The 22,984-nt window shown below is 33.4% G+C and overlaps 2 protein-coding genes across 6 annotated transcripts in view; one reads left to right on the top strand and one right to left on the bottom strand.

The window, feature by feature from the left end:
• LOC149424208 (uncharacterized) overlaps positions 1-14,711 on the top strand; it is a 75,044-nt gene extending 60,333 nt beyond the window's left edge. The window contains exon 3 of the mRNA XM_089631048.1: positions 14,643-14,711. Coding sequence (XP_089487174.1) covers positions 14,643-14,711 — 69 coding nt within the window. The remainder of the gene's footprint in view (positions 1-14,642) is intronic.
• The window catches only part of LOC149424207 (uncharacterized), a 558,416-nt gene that overhangs the window by 295,631 nt on the left and 239,801 nt on the right, over positions 1-22,984 (bottom strand). For all 5 annotated transcript variants that reach the window (XM_089651358.1, XM_089651363.1, XM_089651362.1 and 2 more), the window contains exon 3: positions 19,497-19,654. The gene's annotated coding sequence lies outside the window, so the exon portion shown is untranslated. The remainder of the gene's footprint in view (positions 1-19,496; positions 19,655-22,984) is intronic.

Consider the following 22,984-nt stretch of genomic DNA (forward strand, 5'->3'; position numbering starts at 1 on the left):
AATGGCGACGTAAAGGCGTTTTATTTGCATTTCAATTCTACATTAATTGAATGCAAAATAAATGAAGTGAAGTGCAGTCAATTAATTTGAAGGAGCAGAATGCAAATTTTCTTTGAATATTCAGGGTTATCCCAGACACTTTCGATAACAACTGGCTTTTTAATAGCATTTAATACGAGCATTGCATAACATTTTTTGAGACAAAAGGATTGGATTAATGAATTTAGTGCAATTAAAAATTATCATATTTATGTAACATTTGTGAATTAAACATGTGAATGCAAGTTCTATTGTTCGACGTTTCTGAATAATTATCTTTTAATAATATGTAGGTAACCAGCTACACTACGTTATTTAAAAAATGCAAATTTATTGCATTCAATTGTCAGCTAAGCATGTGAAGTACATTGTACAAGAAGTAAGTGTGTGCAAATGAGGATATGAAAAGTAATCCTCATTAACAACAAGGTGAATGTAGCTGAGAGGAGAGCGTAGGAAGATGGATGGGCGGAGTGTGCTGTAGGTCCATTGTTATGGAGTCATTGCTCTGTGTTAATCTGTGACTATTTCTGCCGCTGGGCTGGGATTTTGAGAAAGGAAACCAACTAAAAAGTAGAACAAAAACAATCAATAAAAAATATTAAAGATTTCAACCCATGAATCTGCATGAATTTGCAAAATTAACGATTTCCTTACATCATTAGCCGAGTGCCAGAGTAAATAAGATTATAAATAACTCATTGATGTTGAAGTATTTATTTAAATGATTGGAGAAAAGTTTGGTATTACGTTCAGAAGCGTTTTCGTAAGAAGTAGATAAACGTTGTTGTATAGTGTTTATTTTCAGTATATATTACAATAAACAAACTAAAAAGTCACCTCGCAAAAAGTGAAAATTATACACGAGAAACTCAGAATTTAATTCGTCTAATCTCTTCGTGTTGTGATGAAGTTTCATCAAAGGCGTAATTTATTAACGATTGGTTACTTTAATATTGCTCAGATGCTTACCTGAGTTTGCCTTTCCCATTTCCGCTTCTTTGTTCTTACATTAGACAAAAGTTATAAGAACAATCATGGCGATTCGACTTGAAAGTAGAATTAAAATTCGAGTGAGGCGACATTATGCCATTATCATTCGACTTTGAACATTTAAGCTTAGAATACACATAATATCGGGAAGGTGCGCCATTTCCCCCTTCGAGGTAGCTCGGGGAAATGTAAGGGAAGAAATGCTAACAGAAGTCTCCCCCAATGGCCAACAAATTAAAAAAATTATGGCAAGAAAGCCCTTTTCCCACTCAAACCTGTTATCTTATTATCTTACTTTCGTACGAAGTTACCCGATAATTTTAGGAAAGTTTTAATTTTTGTTAAACTAAATTCTTAAAAACTTGTTTTATTTTTCCCAAATGCATTTAGCGATTATTCCAATAGATGAGTTCTGATAACAATAAATTAAAGAACTATTCATGGTAGGGCGTGGTTTGATTAGCGTGTAAGTGATTAACCCCTCAGGCAAATTTGTTCGATTTTGGGAACACCGCATATGGTCTTATAAAAATCGCGGTTTCCCTTACTGTCATTGTTAGAAAGAGAAAACACCACGCTTTATACTCAAATCTAGAAGTTAATCACAGAAGAACTAAAATTTACACATCTGTGAAACCAAATTTTCCGACCGCAATTTAAGAAACATTTATGAAACTTCGTGAAATTTTATTAATTATTTGTATATGAAATGAAAAATAGAGTTGAAAATAATATTTATAATACATTTGTATAATACTATGTGTATGTTTTTGCCATCAGTAATTTTAGTGCAGTGTTTAAACGAATAAACGAAAGGATAGAATTTTTTTTAATTTTTAATGTTTGCATTAAAAAATTATGTGTTTATTTTTAATAATTAAATTTCAAATGTATTTCATCACCTTTAAAAAACAGTTTTTTTACGGATACATTTAGAATTAATTTGGATTTATTTGGATTTTATTGCACAACAGCAAAAATTACAATCTGACAGAATATGCCAGAGGGGTTAATATTCGATCTAATGTACCCCCGTAATACGTGTGATACGCTTTTAGGTAAAAAAAACATCAGGTATCATAGCATATATTACGAATGTTTGGCACAATTACATACCCACCTGCATGTTAAATTATTGATTTATTTTAGTTATTGAATTTGTGAATTAGACCATGCCAGATTTGTATATTTAAAACAGATTAAATTATTTAACAAAGCAAGCAAAGCTATGGTCACTCATTTGACACGTTGGAAAACTCATCAAGAAGCTTTTAATGAAGCAAGATTACACGTGAGCCACACAACAATAAAATGAATCCACAGAACCAAAGATTCTGCAGAATCATGTCAGCCCCGGTAAGGTGTGTTCCCGATCGTGAATAGGCCCAGGTTGGTCTTAATTACCGCAGAGGTTGCTCCCGGACAACCCCAGAAAACAACCCTCGGCCACAATACATGATAAATGATATGGCATAATATAACTACCTCCCGGTGGCCGGTGCAGAAACAACCAACCATGGAGCGGCAATATCGAAACCAACCCAATGAAGATTAACGGTTCGGCAAATTTCAGCGATAAAAAGCGGACGAAAAAGTGCTAACAAATGACCGTGTCTTTGTTTTGCGGGTTCACGGGAATTTTAACTTTTTGGTTAAGACAATGAAAAGCAACAGAACACGGGTAATAAATTGCCGCAATTTGTTCTGTGCACTTTGCCTGAAAACCGTCAGATAAATTTTAAAGACCGCAACAAGAAAATAATTTGTTCACTTTGGCAACATTTTTCATCCGTCTGCATTGTACCGAAAGTAAGAGAGCTTAAATACGCCACTAATCGCTTAATAAATATTATGTCTTCAATTTCTCAGTAAATTAATGTAATTTTCAATTCACCATTCTCGAGAATATATTGGCCCTATTGGGCCAAGTGTTTCACAAAGATTTAATAATTTATCAAATTTCAAAGCTATTTTTCAAATTCTGCGAAAGTTATATTCAAGTTTTGTTATTGTTTCAGTTTTATAAAACGACTAGATAACATAACTTGAAAAAAATTTCGCTGAAAATTAAAATCATCTTTGAAATAAGATGAATATTTAAAATTCTATGAAACACCTGACCCTAAATTTATGTATTTTAACCATCGCTATAAACATTATATGCTTTTTTTAATAGAAAGCCAAATAAGCATTAATTCTCGACCCTCAGCATGTTATCATAAAAGACGAAAGCAAATTTTCGCGTACTGGCCAAAAACGCGTGCCGTAGACATTGCAGAACATAAATCTTCCCGGAAAACGGTAGGAAAAGGGAAGTGACCATTTTTATTCGAGGCATTTTGATTGCGCTCCATACCGCGGGTATCGGCATTCGGCCAATTTATCTTCTTGAATAGGGAAAATAGAGTAGGATTTCGGATTTCAGTCAGAATCTGTAACCATGGCTCCGCGATGTGAGCCTAGCCCAGCAGGGAGCAGTGAGCAGTGGGCAGGCCTCACTGCGAATTAAAAACAAATAGGCAAAGATAACAAATAGACACAAACTACATACGTGTGAATGGATTTGGGGTTCTCTCACGGCAGCCGAGGGAGGGTGGGAAAGGAAAAGCAACCGGGAAGGGGAAGAAATGAGTACAGTTTTATGTAACAGAGGAAACGTTTTTCCAAAGAGCAGCATTCGTTACAGACCTTAGGTGTAAACGTGCTGACTGGAACTAGGGAGATCATTTGCCAATCTGTGAAATTGATCGAAACGTGTAGAATGTCTTCTATTGTCTACACAATAGAAGAATTTCAATAACCTAGGAATGAGTTAATGCTCAATATGAAACCTTAATTATAAATGAGGTATTTTTATTTATTATTACTCGTATTCATTACGATAACGTATTCCCAATTCTATGCATAACAATAACAAAGCATATTGAAAAAAGCTTTAACTGCAGGTAAAGCACGTGTACTAGTGAACCTTTGAAAATAAACTCCAATCGCGAGCAATGCACGTGAATTAAAATACACGGAGCCTCTGGGAATTATTCCAATTTTATTTATAGGATTTTCAAAATAACATCGTAGCAGAAATAACGAAGCGTAAAAACAGTAGTTGCAGATAAGTACTATATATAAACCGTTACAACAAGCAACTGCTCGATAAATGGAATCCCGACTCCGCAGTAGTTGGAAACGGAAATGTATCCAGGAACAGGGAAAATGAACATTGCATTATTTGGATATTTGTTGTGACTACAGCGGACTATTCAAAAATGTTAATTTCATTTCACAATGGGAATAGTTAAACTATTTGCTTGAATTTCTATTGATTCGGGGGTACAAAAGCACGGCCGAAGCTACAACAGGTTCCTATAAATAAATAGTAATATTTTACGATTTAATTTTTTTTTGAAAACAGACATTTTAAAGATCTGCGTAGGTAAATTAAATTTCAAAACATCGTAACAATAGGAAAATGAAATTCACAAATACTGCATGCCTTCCAATTGGCTGCCTTACGACGTTCGTCAGTGAACAACCAATGGTCTAATCTAAATAATTGTTGCTAATAAGGTCGCTGTGTCACATAGTTGCACGTCGCGTTTTTAATGTAGGTATATTGTACGCAGTCGCAGTATGCACTATTGTTATTCATATGATATTTTAATCACTCGGGCCATGTAGTGGCATATTTGTCACGATACATCATCAGCTGTTGAGTCGCCTTGGGCCATATCTGCCACCAAGTGACACGTCCTCATTAAAAATCTCATATATTATTTTCTATTATGGTCAGACATATGAAATATACAGTTTTAGAAAGAGAGCGGATCAAGCTTTCTCTTTGCGTTTAAAAGTTTAAAAATTTGAAGTTCAATGTTAAGATTTATAAATAAATATCTAATCTGACAGATTTTATAACTAAGGTAATATTAAAATATTGTCTAACCCGAGAGGTTTTAGGAGTAATTAAAAGCAAAAATTTGTATTAATATCTTTTCTTCAATCGAATAACGCTGAATACCGTACATGGAAAACGCGAAATTTAATTATACATTTAACTTACCAACTCGTAAGTCAACATAGAAGTCTTCCTTTCAGACTAAGAACATTTAAGAAACAACAACTTTGGCCAGCATATTTGTTTAAACCAAACACGATCGGACGCGGGAGAGATACAGCAGAATGTTTAATTTAATTTCACGGAATGATCCACCTAGGAAACTAATGAAAAACGAAAGAAAACGTTTTAAATTCACCCTGTACACCGAGTCTGTACACCAGGCAGTAAACTTCCGTTTCCACGTGTAATCTCCTGTTGAATGTTCCGTATCCGGCTAGGTTTGTGCCGAACGTAAAACGGCGAGGATTTTTTCAGATTTTAAAATGAAAAGATTTCCAAGTTATTGCCAGCTTCAGTTTCACGGCGGACACTGAAAAATGGTTTGCAGAGCACGTACGAGATCTTGTACTATTTTATTTTGATTTAGTTGCAATACTTTGCGGCAATGCCTTTTCACAATATTTATATAAAATTAAATTATGAAGGGTAAATCTGTGTAAGCTCATTTTAGCGGTTAATAACACGTTTTGTTTTCATAAGTGTAAACTGAAAACAATGATAAACAATACTTATTTTGAATCATTTTTGGGTTACTATGCCGTCTTGCGCTTCCTCCTTCTTTTGTCAAATTTTCGGACGGCGGAAATTTTTTGGCGGTGAAGTGTGAGTTTATACATGTAGAAGTTGTGAATATTATTTAAAGAATGTTGCGAATATTGCTTCCTTATTCATCTTTGGCGATGCTATGCGGAGGATTTTTAAGAAGGAAAGGAATTAATAAGCCTAGGTGTTAAAGGCCCACTTTGAAGGAGGAACCTCCTTAGTATTCTAACAGTATCGTAATGTTCATCATCAAGGCAGATAACTAAAGAAACATAATTAAACATAATTGAACAATCCGCGCCGTGCGAAATAAAAGGTTCGATCGAAAATCTCTTACAAGGATAATAGATCGGTAATTGCATATGAACTGCACAAATAATCAATTTCGGATATTGCGCCCGAGAAAGCGACATCGACGCTAAGCGCCGCACACTTTTTAAGGCTGTACACTGAATAGGATGCAGAATAATGATTAAATACCGTAAATTAATTATTTTTGTTTAAGATTGATTTGATTCTATTGAAATATTGTATTAAAATGTATTCAAACAAACACACAGGCTTATAAAAGACGAGAAGACAACGAAATACGATTTTAGTTAGAGCATGTATGACGGCAAGGCGTCAACAGATTAAACAAACTTTGCGCTAAATTACTATGGACTATCTAAATTACTAATGGACTATCTCCAAAAGGATTTCAGAACACTTCAGAGCTTGTAAACTCGGCCACCCTGACAAATCGGCAATTGCCGAGCATTTGATTGACACCGGGCATTACTTTGGATTTGTTCCTGAAATCCTGGGGAGACCGAAAACTTATAGAGCACGGCTGATTACGGAGGCCATTGAAATTCATAAAAATCCCGTAAACATTAATAGAGACGATGGAGCTAAGCTTAATAGTTCTTGGTATCCGGTAATTGACGGCTACACCAGAGCTAAACGAAGAAAACCACTTTAAATAAAAAAATAAAATGATACGTTAATGTTAGCTCAGAGGGTTGGAGCTGGCAACACGGTATCACAACCTCATACATAAGCTCACATTTTAACACAACCTCAAATAACACATCTGCCCTGATGATGGACACTGCAATGCTGTCCGAAACGTTGGCTAAAAAAGGAGTTAGCGCAACACGGCATAATACCCCAAAAAAAATAACAAAAAAAACTTTGCGCTGTGTACGTCAAAACGGTGATACATTACAATGCATCCCAATGGCGTAAACTAAACGTTTCAATAATGCTCATCGCCAACTTAACTTAACCACCGAGATACTGCAGCGCTACGGATATGATTCTAGCGGGACGGGTTCACTCTTTCAGAGCACTTCTCTGCGACCGGGGGGGAAGCTTATGGCACAGACTACTCCGATCCTTGAACACCATCTAGCTGCCTGGATGGAGTCCCCGTTTTATGTTTGTTTTATGTGAATACCGCACAAGGGTCCCAACTGCTCCCAACCTTTCTGGAGCCAGTGAGACCATTGCATCCCCAACGGGGGTATGTTGTGAGGCTGAAGGGTAGCGGGGAGAAATTGAGAAATCACACAAATTATTCAAATAAAATTGATGGCCCTCCTGAGACGATAGACGGTCAAATATCCTCCAGAAAACACATATTATTCCATATATTTCAACCGTGTTCTACAGTGTAGCTGGGTAGAAAAACAATGTTGCATTTAAAAAAAATACGTGTAAAAATGACGACCTCCCCCTGTAAATCAAATAACGACATTTTCCATAGTTCTTTCGTTGAAAGCACAGCGTACATTTTCTCGAGAAGAAATCTAAATTTTTCACTTATAGAACCTTATTCAGTGGCCGTTGCCGCTTTAATAAGAGCTGCTTTATAGGAAGAAGGCTCATTATTTCGGCGATGAAATATTTTTAACGGGATAGCATTTTGAATTTTCATACCTGCTAGATTTTAATATCCTTTGAATTTGTAAGCTTTAAATATTTTCGACCTTCCGGAATGATAGTATTATCTACGGTAACTTTGGAAGTAAAAAGAAAAATGCATGAATTAAGGATTTTTATTTCAGTTAAATTATGGTGACAATTGTTTTACGTACCTCTATGTTGTTTCGTTATATCCTTAGGGTGCGTATAAACAGGATGAAATTTCCGCAAGCAGAAACACGAATTACAGGAAAGGAACAAAGCAACTGCAAACGGCGTTTCTCCGTTACCTATAATTAGCGGCTCGCGGAAATCTTGTTATGTTGATTACGTAGCATTATAGGCAATAGCATTTCTAGGAATATAGGAAGGTACGGAAAAAGATTTTTCTTCAATGTATCATATATTTATTTTGATTTTAATTTGTATGTTTTTTATTTAGTTAAAATTAAAATTACATTTTTATATCTAGTATAAAGTTTTACCAACAACTAACAACTTATTTCTATGAAATTTAGGAACACTACACTAAACCTAAAACGTATTATTTTTAGCATTTAAGGATAACCCACAAAAAGCTGTAAGTCTTTTAGCTTCTTTAACCCCTCCAGCGTTTGAGGGTCATATATGACCGGGGGTCCATATTTTACTAGAGTTTTTTTTATAATCATGGGGCAATGCGTATTTTTTTGACGTTAGAAAAAAAAATCTTTCTTGTTTGCATCAAATATTTATACTGGATGCCATAAATAAAATCCTAAAAATAGCCAAAATTAATAATTCATAATCAGTTTAACTTTAAAAAATATTTTTTATTATATGATGGAGATGAAAGTGGAGTTACAGTTTTCTTATAAATTTCCCAAACAAAACGAATGGGTTTTCGAAATATCGAGTTCTCTCATTTTTTTACGATTGGAGTTAAAAATTAAGTAAAAGCGTTGTTGACATGGATGTATGTATATAGCACATTTGATATACATAGAAAACATTACAAACTGAACAAAAGTGATGAAGGTACTGGAGGGCATCTGTCGGTACTTCATTGAAAATCTTAATGCATTATGTATTTCGAAAGAATCTGATATTTGGGCTTAAATATAAATAATATGGTACTGTAAATTATACGCTGTCTCACACTTAACATGGTAACCGGATAAATCATCACAATGATAATTCATCACAATGATAATTCATCACATCTTTAAAAAGTTATATAAAGTCATGGAAAATGATGAAACAAAAACTTTATTAACTGTGTTATGTAGGTTAAGTTAGGTTTAAAAAAAAAAATTTTCATCGTTTCTAATGACTTATATCACTTTTTAAAAGTGTGTTGAATTGTCACTGTGTTGAGTTATCATGGAAGCACTTAACATTTCTACTTTTTTTTCACATTATTTATCTTCAATTCAATACTGCTCACATGCCTCTATTTTGAATTATTTTTTGCAATTTCATTATCTGTGCTTGATGGACAAAAAAGTACACTAGAACATTGATTTAAATGAGATGCTACTATAATATTTACATCTCATTTATTCCTTATTCTTCTTTTAAAAATGACCTTTTTGCCATTCTCTTATCTAATAATTCAAAGTTACAGTTAAATATGGTTATTTATTATAATACCGATTTCTTATCTATTTAAAGCAAAAGATTTACTTTATTTTTAGGTTTTTAACATTTGGGAAGATAATTATATTAATAAGTTTTGAGGTTATTCAAAGAGCAATCCAATATATTAAGGACGGGTTGTTTCGGAGAATTTGAACAATTCGTCAAATTTCAACGTTCATTTTCAGGTTCTATGAAAGTCCTATTCAAGTTCTGTTATTATATCACTGTAGGCTAGTTGCTTGAAAAAACTGAAATAAAAACAGAACTTGAAAAAATCCTTCACAGAACTTGAAAATGAACGTTGAAATTTGATGAATTCTTCAAATTCTCCGAAACAACCCGTCCTTACTGTTTTAGAAAATTTCATTCCATGAAACCGTTCCTCTTGTCTTGTCATATCTTTTTATGTGCGTAAGCGGATTCAAAATCCAGGTGAAGGAAATGATTACAAAATTTGATTAATTAATCGATTCGTGGGTTTAAACAAATATATATTTAAAAGAAATATATATTATTCGAACATACTATACACATATACATATTTGTATCTCGTTTCAAAGTGTAAAATACTATTGGTATTTTTATGTGAATACCGCACAAGAGTCTCAACCGCCTGGAGCCAGTAACCTGGATATTCAGATCTGGGCACTAAACATGCCTAAAGTCATTTAATTTCTGAATGGTGGCCCTACACTAGGGCGATACTAAGAATATCTTCAACTCTGGAACATTCCACAATACATTGTGAATAATATGAATACATTGTGAATTAACATACATTAATCAAATAAAAGTCTGTCCTTGAAGTGGTTTGATCTATGTGTATTGACTAGATATTAATGCCAGGTACTGTAATCTCATCATTCACGTCTTATATAGACATAAAACTTCGGTGTAATAGGAGAGCTTAGTTTCACTAGAACCGGAAAGTTGGGACTTTTGTGCGGCATACCGCACGTTGTAACTTTATAAAAACGCTTTCCATACTAAAGTAAGTAGTTTTTACAATTTTGTCTGTTGAAAACGTGAATTCGCCCACGAAAAAGTTATGTTTTAAATCCGCAAACGAAAATTTTGTTTGTCTATTTATTCTGTCCTTCGAAAATGGCAAGACGAAAAAGACAAGGTAGAAGAAAAACAAACTATTGGTACAAAGGCTTAAATTCTACTTCTCAGACACGAGAAATCGCAATAAATGCAAAATGGGGATAGTTTGTCCACAGGTTGTCTTTGCATCTCGAGGCGGCAGTAAAGTTTCCGTTCCCTTGTAACGACGCAATATATTTAGTTTGAAATATCACGACCATTGTTTACCGGGAGGGATTTCCTCCCAAGTTGGTGTGACGGTCTGTCTGGAGCCTGAAGTCTGGGGGGTTCCCGTTGGATAGACTGCAAACTGCAACTTGAGGCAAACAAGACCCCTAGACTCTGTACTCATACATGGCAGAATAACTAACACGAATAAACTGCGAATATTTTTTAAATATTACAATTATTGAATTATGAATCTGATTTTCAGAAAACGAACTAAATATTGTTCTAAAACCCTCAAAAGTGGAAAGTAACCCTTTTGTTGTAGATATTAAACGAGCAATATAGTAGGAATAGGTTAATCAAAATATTGCTGAATCATAAAGGAACAACGTTGCGCCATAGATAAAGCAATATTCTTTTTGCGAGTCTACGTGAAGCTTTTAAATCTAAAAAAAATAAATTTTACTCCCGACGCCAAGGGTGAAAGGTAGAAACATCAGCAAAAAAACTTAAAATCGAGACCGACAGAATAAACCGAAAGCAAGAAAAAACCAACAAAGCGAGATTCGCCGAGTGGCAAATTTTAAGCAGGCATATCAATGCAGTAAATATTAGGAAGGCCAGGTGGAAAAGTTACAGTTAAATTACAAAGGATGGAAGATTCTCCACTTTAGAGGAGGATGGAAACCAGGGATAAATATTTATAAAATAGATTTACCTTAAAAAACGATTTAAATTAAAAGTATTGTGTACGTACATTAATAATATTTTCCGTTCTATATCGAACATTATGTTCTGACATGTATATATAAAGTAACAAGATAGATTTAGTATCGCCTACGGCATACGTGTCCCAACTACCCGGATCTAGTGGGCTATGGAATTCGAAATTTGTGAAAAGTTGAGAGGTTAAAGGTCCTGGTAAGGGAAAGGAGAAAGGTTAGAAGAAGGTTGAAAAATAGATGGTTGCTCAGGTTCTGTTACAAAGCACTGCTATAGCCATTTCAAACAATATTACTATTCCATGCGGTGGTCTCACACTGGGGCGAAAGAGCATATTCCACTTGGAATATTGTACAAATATAAAGTATATGACGAAATTACACGGGCGTGAAATACACGTACCAATCTTACACTGCCAGAATTACACGTGGACGAAATTACGGATGGACGAAATTAAGTCAAAAAATTTAAATAAACAAAAAACTATTCAATCTCAAGATAAGTGAATACAATTATAATTTACTGAAAGCTAAAATAATTTATAATATAAGTGCCTAACATAACTGTGACATAAGAATAATATTACATGTATACACATATTTATGATAATTGCATTGAATTATGTAGTTAAAAAGCGGAATATGTATAGTAACAAAATAGAAAACATAACTATTGTTTTTCTTTTTTTTTCAAATATAAAATTTGTTTACACTCCCAACCATTTAAAATTTTTTAAACAACTAAAGAATAGTTTTTGAAGTGTGTAATTGCAGGAGGTTCTGAAGTTCTGCCCATATGTAATTTCGTTCATGTATTCTGTTGGTGTGTAAATCTGGCATTTTAATACTGAAAATTTCACGCCGGCGTAATTTAGTCCTTACACCCAAATAAAGCACATTTTAAATTTATTATAGAAATAATGCGTTTTTATTTGCAATTTGTTTAAATTTTTAATTATTTATATTCTTGTACATACATTTTACACGTGATTACAGTTTACATATGTAATACACAGAAAATATTAATAATAAGTAACTGTATGTAAATTGGTTAGTAATTGTGTTTTGTGAATTTTGTTTTATTTTTATTTTTTTTTATTTTTAAAAAGAAAGACAAACATTCCCGGATTACGAATAACCTGACAATATGTGAAAATCTCCTACTACCACCACAGTAAGCTGAAAATGTTGCTTGTGTTGTGATGGAGGACTTAGCCAGCCGAAGAATTGAACACACTACGTCTGGGTGGGACCCAAGCGCGATGTCAACTCGGCCACCGACCGGTCTAGGAGAATCTGTGCTGAGGTGTTCGTAGGTATCATAGACATATGAATATTAGTAGACCTGCCCTAAGTGATTAAAAGCGTATTATTCCCACTCCCCATACCGGTTCCATTGGAGCCGGCTGGGCTCGCGTATGGTTTCCCGTGAATCTTGAGAATGTGACGTCATCATTCTTGTTCGAACTAGCGTCGAGCTATGGTCGAGGCATTTTATGAAATAACACGGCAAAATAGTGGCTTGTGATATGAAAACTTGTAAAAATAGATGTGAAAAAGAGTAAACCCAATTGTCGTATTAGATTCCATATGTAAGCATCATTTTAAGCTTATTCACGTCGTATAATATGAATCAGTTGTAGAAACATATACTATCACATCGAGCCAACATTGGTCGAATGTAGCGATTCTCAAGTGTGCGCATCGTTGTTACTGGGAAGTAAATTATGAACACTTATAAAAGTGTCTTAACTAAATACGTAAACAAAATATTCGACTCTGAAAGTAGAAGAATTTTTTTTTGCCGCATTTGGACTTCGCAAATCTGTTCATAACGTGGCGAGTAATTTGCGCTCCCATGTAAAAATGTCTATTCATTCAAAGGCAGATTTTACTTTTAAGAACTAAATGGTGATATTATAATGCGAGATGCCTATATACTGTCAGATTGATTTATTGACGAATCACAGTCAGCTTTACTCCCTTCGTTCTTCAACAGTTGATTTTACCCCTCACCTTTAATTTCTAGTCTATATATTCATATGTCTGTGGTAGGTATATATTTGATAAAGTGTTATTCTGCAGTCATAAGTAAAAACACAGTATCCTCGTTAATATACATATTCTATCCAGGCACTATTAATTAATAATCAAAAATTATTTCAAGCAAACACATTCTGTTACCTACATGGCTGTAATACCAGTTTAGATTAAACTACATTTTGATAGTTTTATATTGTAGGTATAGTAGCTAGTTACTCCATAGCCATCAAAACGCGTGCGGTTTATTCTATAATCAAAGCATTAGTGCCAGCGATACATTGAAGCGGTCTTATACAATAATGGGCAATAGTACGCATAATACATCAACAAGTTATCTCCATTTAAGCCTAATTTTTACATTTCGTTATATCGACCGTTTAGACCAGGGGTTGGGAACCTTTTCGCCAAAAAATTAGATTTTGGTAGCAAGGGGTCGGTATTAACATAACCTCATTTTACAAACCTGAGTAGAAATATTCTAATAAAACAATTAAATGTTTGCAAACAAGTCAGCAGATGAATCCGCAACTGGAATTTTAACACATCATTCGGATGACAAAATTCCTTTTAACTATCTTCTAATACTTTAACTTGTTCCCAATAATTTTTCAGCTCGTAGTCTGAAACTAGTATTTTAAAACTGCACTTCAAACACGAGAATGGGTTTCTTCTTAAGGCGAAGCTTAATGCTAAATCACTATTTTGATTAACCTTTATAACGAATTGGTGTACATTATGAATACCAAAAAATATGCTTTAGATAAATTGAAGGTTTTCCTATCGCTTCGCTTGAGTAGAATACAAATAAAAAATAAATTACTCGATAAAAAATATAAATGTAAACTACTGAAAAAAACATTTTTTTAATAGAAATGTATGAACGCATAAAGGAAACAACTTTAAATAAATACAGTATTATGGCTAAAATGATCTGTGACAGTTTCATTTGATTTACTTTTTTGCTTTCTTATAAAATTATTTACAAAATAAATAAAAACCAGTTTTGTGCTTGAAATCGAACGATTCTAGACTCCGTTTGTCAAGCGATTTTAATGCCGATTACCTACAATATAAGATATACCAAGAATATACACATTTTTGGCTTGTAGTTTCCTCATAAATACGTCTACAGATGAATCCACAACTGTAATTGTATCTGTAAAGTTTCTCATTTTCTTATTACACATCTTATTTCATATTTGTCAAATAATAAGAAATTAAAAAGGGATGTTGGATTGCCCATTTATTAAAGTCTTATCTACTTTCTAGTAACGTGGGTGCAGTACCTGTCAGCTATGTTATACCTTTCCCTGGGTTTTGTAATAAGGTCTTTAAAGTATCGGAAACACCGTGAAAGAAAATCTCGCATTCTGAAATTATTTTTTTATACTCTTTTTTGTGGTCAGCAGGCTGCACCGAAAGTGCTCGCGGGCCGCATGCAGCCCGCGGGCCGCAGGTCCCCATCCCCGGTTTAGACACACCTTAACGACCCAGACAAATGGAACTTGATGAAAGAATATTGAGTAATAATATAGCTGCATTGTTGTCTCACAGATAAAGCTCAGTCCACACTTGAAAGGCGATGACATTATGTTACAAATACAAATGAGGTGTTTGAAGTGATTTTTACATCAGGGCCTACCTTTAATTTTTTATATGAAATTGTAGAATTTATTACATTCCATTTTGTTTGAAGATGAAAATAAAGTCACAGTGAGATATTCGTCGACCATCGTCGAAAAGCGATAAGATCATGGCTCTGAGGTTAAAGATTAAGAATGTGTAATGGAATAAGTTTCAAAAGTATCGCCCTGTTGAGAGAACACGGCAATCGCTTAGAAGAGGAGAGACTGATAATATCTAGAAGTACTGTAAAGTTGGCGAACTGCTGCAGTCTGTCCAAATATACAATTAGGCAGACGAGCATAGTAAATTATTGCAGTAATCCATTTGAAAACTACAAGAGCGTTTACTGAAGTCTTAGCAGACTATTGGCAGACACCTCCTGATGGATTTTAATTGTCTTAGATTAAATAAACTACAATATATTTTACTTCACTGCCAACGTACTCTTTTAAGTGTAGTCACGTAAGGTACGCGGAACTGCCGTATTACTCAATTCTGTAGTGCTTTTAAAACGAGATAATACCCTAAAATAAAGCCAGAATCATAACGAAGTAAGTGAAGCAGTCGTGCACAAAAAATGCGACGCGCGGCTCCGGTGTATTGGACAGGCCTGAGGTTGAATTTGCCCTATGAAATCATGTGAATAAAGTGGGAATCTTAACGACATAAGTGATAAAGTCGTGTAAAACAATTCTCGGCTCGCAGCCCGGCGTAATGTAAACTACGGTCGACTTTGCCCTAGCAGGCAAATCGATCTTTCAGTGGGGTTTATTTTAATTATTTCTGATGAACGAATTACTAAAATCTCAAATGTTTTCAGGAAGATCCCTCTGGAAGTTACTAATTCATGGTCTAGAAAAATAAAATCTGGTGCTTACCGATAATTTTACAGATGAAAAATGTAAATGTAAAATTTTAAAACCGTTTTACATAGAATATTTTCATAGTAAGGTCCTGTTTTTATTAATCTTAAATATAAATAACTTGCATCCGTAGGGATCCCTCTAGTAGAAACATTTGAGATTTTAGTAATACGTTCAATAGAAATAATTAAAATGTGAGCAAACCCCCGTTATTAGTCTTATGTCGCCTTAAGTGGTCTTTAATCCGGTCATGTATACAGTAAACCCTAAGTAGAAAATAAAAATTTGTAAATTACTTTTTATCGTGGTTTTCTTATTTTTTTCGCCTCAGATACCAAAGAGTGCTATTTTGTAACCAATTGAGTGAGAACGGTGTGTGGTCCATGACAATTTTACAAACAAGTATGAGTAATTATTCTGCGAGTAAGAAAGCATACGGATAGGTCATTTTGCTCCCAAAAGCAGAGTGCGAACACCTAGACTATGATGATATATATATATATATATATACTATGATATACTATTAGACTATGCGTGTGCTTACTCCGTCTACGGGTCAAGTGAAATGCATGTGAAATTTTCAATACAACTTTTTGAGTAATAAACCTTAAGAGGTTTTAATGTTTGTTTGAGGTACCTCTTAATAATCAATTATATTGATTTTTAATTTGCATAATCATTTTAGTACAAAAAAATTTAAAAATTGGATACTGTGACCCCACATGACTTTATGCGTGTTTGTACTGCATTGTTAATCTACATAGAAGCATCAAACATATTTTAACTAAGCCGAATCGGGGAATCTCCAAGCTTCAAGCGCATGATCACAATTGTTTCATATCGGATAATGACTTCTACGGTGTGAACTAGCTGCAAGAATCGTCAAAGTGCCAACTGGATATGCCCACTAATCTATAAGTAATAATAGGCAAATATGAATGAAACATGAATCACCGACGGTCGACCAGCCTACAACTTACCAGGGTGTGTAGGTACCTGGTGTCTAGTGTTAGTGTGCCCTTCATCATAACAGACGGTTCAAACTACCTTCACGGGAAGAGTTAACCTAGCGGGGGCGGCTGCGGTGGGCGGATTACTATACGCCGTGGGCAGCCGCTCTTACCGCATCGAAGCAACACAAACACCGTTCTACCGCCCTCACCGCGTTAAAGTAAATTCCACTCTACAGCGAGGTACCTCAAGGATTATTAAGCCGTTTCAACATCTCTGCTAATATGATCTTTATCTGGGAATTTCGACGGGGCCGCTGCAACCGAGCCAGGTTTCCATAGAACATATAATTTAGTTATATGACTTTCCAAACGTTAAGGTCTAACAGAGGTATGCATCAACAAAGAAGTCATGCGTGAAATCAACGTTCAGGCAAAACAATGGATCATACTGGTCTCGGGAAAAACTGTAGATGTGTAATACTTATTCCTTACAATCAACTAACGAACAACTTACTTGAGAAGATATAAATTACTGTTTTCCTCGGAAGTAATTTTTTCAATACTACATAATATTAATATTTTATTTAATACTACGTCCTATATATTTTTTAATACCTACTAAGTTTTAGTAAAACTCTTAACGTAACATAACATTGCAAGAAAGAGCTCCATTCAAATTATTGTGTTGTGTTCGTTAAAATATTTGTAGAAATTAGTTTGAAAAAGTGAGATTGTGAGTAGAGCTGTTGTTCAAGTACAAGATAATATGAATAAAAAATGATAATATCGGTTTTGTGTTTCTGTGTAACTCCAGTTCGATAACATGTAGCACATGGATTTGCTTTGATTTTCAAAAATAAAGTTTAAATTTAAAAATAATTTATTTTTTTAACACATTTTTAAAATTTTTACAGATATCAGAAATAGTTTTTAGAGTTTAACGTGTTCACTCTAAATGTTAATTTCTGCTCGTCTTTGAAAGGCAATTATTCTGAGGCAAATATTTTTTTTTATAAATACTTTCAGCTTCACAAATCCATTTTTCACGCATCTGTGCTAGTAAATAATATTTCTGATTGTCAAATTACATAAAATGTTACTGCAGAAAACAGAACAGTTCATTTATCAATCCGAACTTTGCTTTTTGCAGACCTCGCACGAATAAGACAAAAACTAGAAAGTCTCATTATTTTAACAACAAAACTGAGATTTCGCAAGTTTGTGAGTTTGTCGACATACGTCAAGTCTCGCGTCATTATAAAGCGACAACTTGCGAAATTTCTACATTACTTATACGAAATTCTAACACAGAACTTTCAGAATAAGCCAACTGGACATCTACAATAAAAATACGTTTTTTTTATTAGATTAAAAAAACAGAAATGATATTATTAAAGGGCGTTTCGGCTGTCCTTACTATTCATCAAAAGATCACACATACACACTGCACACGTCACTTCAGGGCAGTTAACAGACTAGTTTTGAAGGTAAAAATCTTAAATTAATTATCTTAACTTTTACAAAATATGTCAAATATTTATATATATACTAAACTTGTAGGTTCACGTAGCATGGTTTCAAGTGTAGGTTGTAAATTTAAAAAAAAAGAGTTACATGTTACCAAGATATAATTAACTCGTATGTATTAATAAATGTACTGTAAATTATGGAAGTCTTATAAATACGGTAGGATTGAGGTAACTAATTTATTTCAACTGAAGTTGAATTGTTGATAAAGATAGTTGTTTTATACTGTTACTTTTGAATTTTATTTTTATAAAAATAGCTTAATTCGATAAAGAAGCACAATGTTCTTCCGAACAACAAAAGATTGTAAATATATATATTTTAGATTTTATGCAGCTGAGAAACAACCATTTGTCTACATTAAAGATTGGTTATCGGTTGTGTAGGGATTGAAACACGTTTATTAGTAAAGCCCAGAATCTTACAATATAATATTATATTCAGAATAACTATAATGTATTGGTTACCATAAAACAGGCAGTTGCCTAGTAAGGTGATTTAAAGTAACAATATCTTGTAAATGTCAATTAAATACCATGTATTTCATAAATAAATTTAAATTTGTGGCTGTATATATATATAAACATATAGCCACAAGTCAATATGAAGTCATGGTAAATAGAAGTATTTGAACTAAAAATTATGTTTTTTTTTCAAAAAGAAGCAAACTTGTGACTTGACATTTTAAATAAATGAAACGAAAATACTTGGTTTTAAGTCACTTTATAAGTTATTACTTAGGAAATCATTAATAACCAATTAAATGTAACTGTCAGCCCAATTCTAAGTATGTTCCCTATTACTTCTGTACGTTATATGATTGTACGTTGTATCATTATATGTGTACTTCTGCATTTAATAGCATAATATTTATAACAGTCCTGATGATGGTACGGAGGTACCGAAACCGGTAGACAATAAAATATATTAATAAAGTGTCTTAAAACCAAGTATTTTCGTTTAATTTCTTTATTTTCTATCTCTGTACTATATACTTACTATGTTTTATATTTCATTCGACTTATTATTATATCCGTTATTTCACAAGTAGCATCTCCATCTAGTAACAACTAAACCTTGATTTACGCTGTGATCATTTTTAGTTGATGTGTTAATATCTATGCACATCACAATAGCAAGTTCAATAATGTAATAAATGTTAACGCTGTGTAAATGTTTCAAACAATAATTAAATTGTACTTGTGAAAACGAAAATATTCCAGTAAAATTCTTTGATCATAATGGATGCTGAAGGGAAGTGAAAGGAAAAAATAAATGTGACATTTCTTACCTTATTGACCTGTCGCCTTTTCAAGAAATACTTGTAGTTTATTCTCACAAAAAACAAACACAATATTAGTGATTTTTCCAATTTGATAACAACCCACTTGGAAATAACTTGTTCTCACATTCAGCACGGAGACACTTGAAGCCTGATTATCTTGTCACCTGCGAACAAACATTTCACCATTAAAAAACATTCTCTCGCGGAGACAATGCACATAGAAATGTGGAAATAAATTATTAGTGTTGCCAGGGGACAAGCAAAGGTTAGGTTATTTGTGAGAAAAGTTAACCTTATTCCATTGTCAAGAGATAATAACTTCATTGGTGACAGTTTGAAAACTTTTCTCGTCGAGAGGAAAACTCCAGGATCGTCATAAATCAGTTATAAGAATACAATGTTTTTTTTAACAATTGTTGGTAAGATTGTCAAATTTGTCAAGAAACATCACGTTAGTAACACAAATTCGTAAGTGTGAATGTTTATGTAAATATATTATTTCGGATCTTGCTGGAAATGACACATCTAAGACTTTGTTGAAATTATTTAAAACTAGCTGAAGTTACCTGGCGTTGCCCGGGCTTTACAACGATTTTTTTTTCGAAATCAGGTGTACCTACATAGTAATTTTCCCCTTATTTTGAACTACAAGCGTGCAAAAAAATCAAAAAGTATCAAAATTATAATTTTAGGAGTTGGGTAGATTTTTGTAATCTCACGACAGTGACCTTCATCCTGTTTTGAAGGTCAAGTGTGTAAAATTTCATCAATCTCAGAATAAAATTGTAGGTTTGTTCAAAAATCAAACCCACACCGGGACTCTTTCCTTCATAATATTAATTTGATTAATCCATTTATTTTTCATGTTCTCCGTAAAACGGTTATACTCCAATAGATCAAGTAGAAGAAATATACCAATACACCTATACAGATGTACATAAATACTACGTACGTAACTTCTGACATAACTTTTGTATTTATCTTGGAACAGGCAATCTGTTTAGTTAGGAATTAATATATTATGTACTTAATAAAACATAGCACTTGTACCAACACATGTTCATCAAGACACAAAACATAGCACTTGTACCAACACATGTTCATCAAGACACAAAACATAGCAATTGTACCAACACATGTTCATCAAGGCACAAGACATAGCGCTTGTACCAACTCATTTTCATCAAGACAAAAAACATAGCACTTGTACCAACTCATCTCCATCAAGACACAAAACAATAGCACTTGTACTAACTCATTTTCATCAAAACATAAAACAAAGATGTAAGGTGAATGCTATTATGTTTCCTTCTGCTATGGATAAAAATAAAATGTTAATTCAAATGCAGGTTCTCAGTATTCGTTGAGTCTTACAGCGCAATGACTCTCTGTAGTGTAGTTAAGTGCAGTATTAAAATTTTCCGCAAATATCGTTCGTTGTCCAGAAGACTACGTTATTTTTAATAAAATACCACGAATTCTTTAAACGAATCAAAGTTTGAGACAATGTTGGTTAGGGTGCCTGGCAATCTGGGAATTGGGGGAAACGAGAAAGCCGATTATCTCGCTAAACTTGGAACAATCTCTGGTTGTATTCCTTTAGATTTTAGAATTCCTATCTCCGACGTCTTCTCCATTCAAAAATCCAACAAGCTGGAATACAAAATTATAGTAAATCTTGGTTCCACGGCAAAAAAATCCAACAGATTTATTTCCTGTATCTCGAGAATTAGAGTTGGTCACTTCTGCATTGCAGCTCATTTGTTTATAATTCGGGTTCGAGATAGTTCATTCTGCCAGTGTGGTGCGGTGTGGAGGAGGAGACTCTTGACAATATCTTCTTCAATTGTAAAAATCATTCTTCTTTCAAAAGCACATATCGTTTGCTTATTAAAATTACTTGACAGTCCCCATAGTATTTCGCATTTGTTGTCTTTCAACAATTCTCGCATTCTTTCAGTTCTATACGAGTTCATCGACTTGAATGATTTCAATATATGTCCTCCCGTCCTATTATAGATAATCCAGAAAATTATAACCATTTATCTTAACTTTAACGGCACAAAGTACTCTTTAAAAAAGTAATAATAATTGATGTTTATACAATATGGACAAACTCGGATTACAGTAACATTATTTTTTTATCAGTAACCTTATTCTGAATTATTTTTACTCCTACAAACAGAAGATATTTACTCGTGTGAAACAATTTAATTAGCTATCAAACAAATTTCATCAAAGAGACTGAAAAAAAGGCTGAGACTGATAAAAGAATAAATTAGGCGCAAAAATAAAAATATAAACAATCGGAGATAAGTTGCACAATGCTTCAAAATCAAAGCAAACTTCCTTCTCACTGAATCGGATACTTCTAAATGTTAAATTTCAATAACAATCTCGGATTCAAATAGAGTAATTGAATCGAACCAACAGTTTCCTAGATCATACAAACTGTTAAGGACGCTGGACGAGAAATATCATGATCATAATGAGATAATTAAGCATGCCATCACACTGGCTCGGTATCGCTACCGTATTTTAAAAATAGAAGACCCTGCGCAAAAAAGTCCAACTATGCTGCGGTGCAAACCACAGTGAAATTTACTTTTCTGACTACGGTTTTTGTCGATTGGTGGTACGAGCAAGTGGGACGACGGGCTAAGATGCGGCTCAAATCTAAACCCACGAATGCAGTCGATGAGAATTATTATTTAAAAGTAAACACGCATGTTCAAACTGTACCCTAACAGTTCAATTTTCATAGCATGGGGATTTATTTCGCATTTTTAAACCTTTACCAGGCACCATAGGAGCAGCCGACGGACTTTATTGTAATGATTTATATTAATAATACATTGAAATTCTAAAACATAAATCATTCGCGGTTATACCGTTCTATTTATACTTGTAATTTATTGAAAAAGCTGGAAAAATGACTAGTAACTTTTAACATCATATTAATTTGTGTGAGAAATTGCTCTACATTGGAATTTTTAGTAATGAATTTTTTTTAGTATAATAATGTTTTTAAAGCTTATTATATGATAAACGAGTATTACGTCAAAGGTCAGAAAAGGCAGCTCGCAAAAGAGATCTATTTTCTTTGAAAATTTATATTAAACAACTATATCTTTAAAAATCTGGTTAAAAACTGGCTTGCAGGCCTTTAACGAATGAATTTACAGGTTTCCTGATAAACTTTAGTAAATTTTGAATATATTATCAAGACATTGGAACTCATGTTCGAACACTTGTTCCGACACCAATAATTTTAAGAGATTCAGGTTGTTTCACAGAATTTGAATAATTCATAATAATATAATATAATATAATATCTTTATTGTGACAAATTTTCAAAATTTAACTATAGAAATACATGAAAGACTGTTTTGTCTACATTGGTTTATAAATTAGATAAGTATATAATTTTATCAACGGAAAGTAATATATAAACAGTAGGTAAAATAAATGTTAATGTAGTTATGTGTTAAGGT

This window comes from Hesperophylax consimilis, chromosome 4, assembly GCF_061612785.1.
Source record: "Hesperophylax consimilis isolate HC1 chromosome 4, BYU_Hcon_1.0, whole genome shotgun sequence".
In the NCBI taxonomy this organism is placed as follows: Eukaryota; Metazoa; Arthropoda; class Insecta; order Trichoptera; family Limnephilidae; genus Hesperophylax; species Hesperophylax consimilis.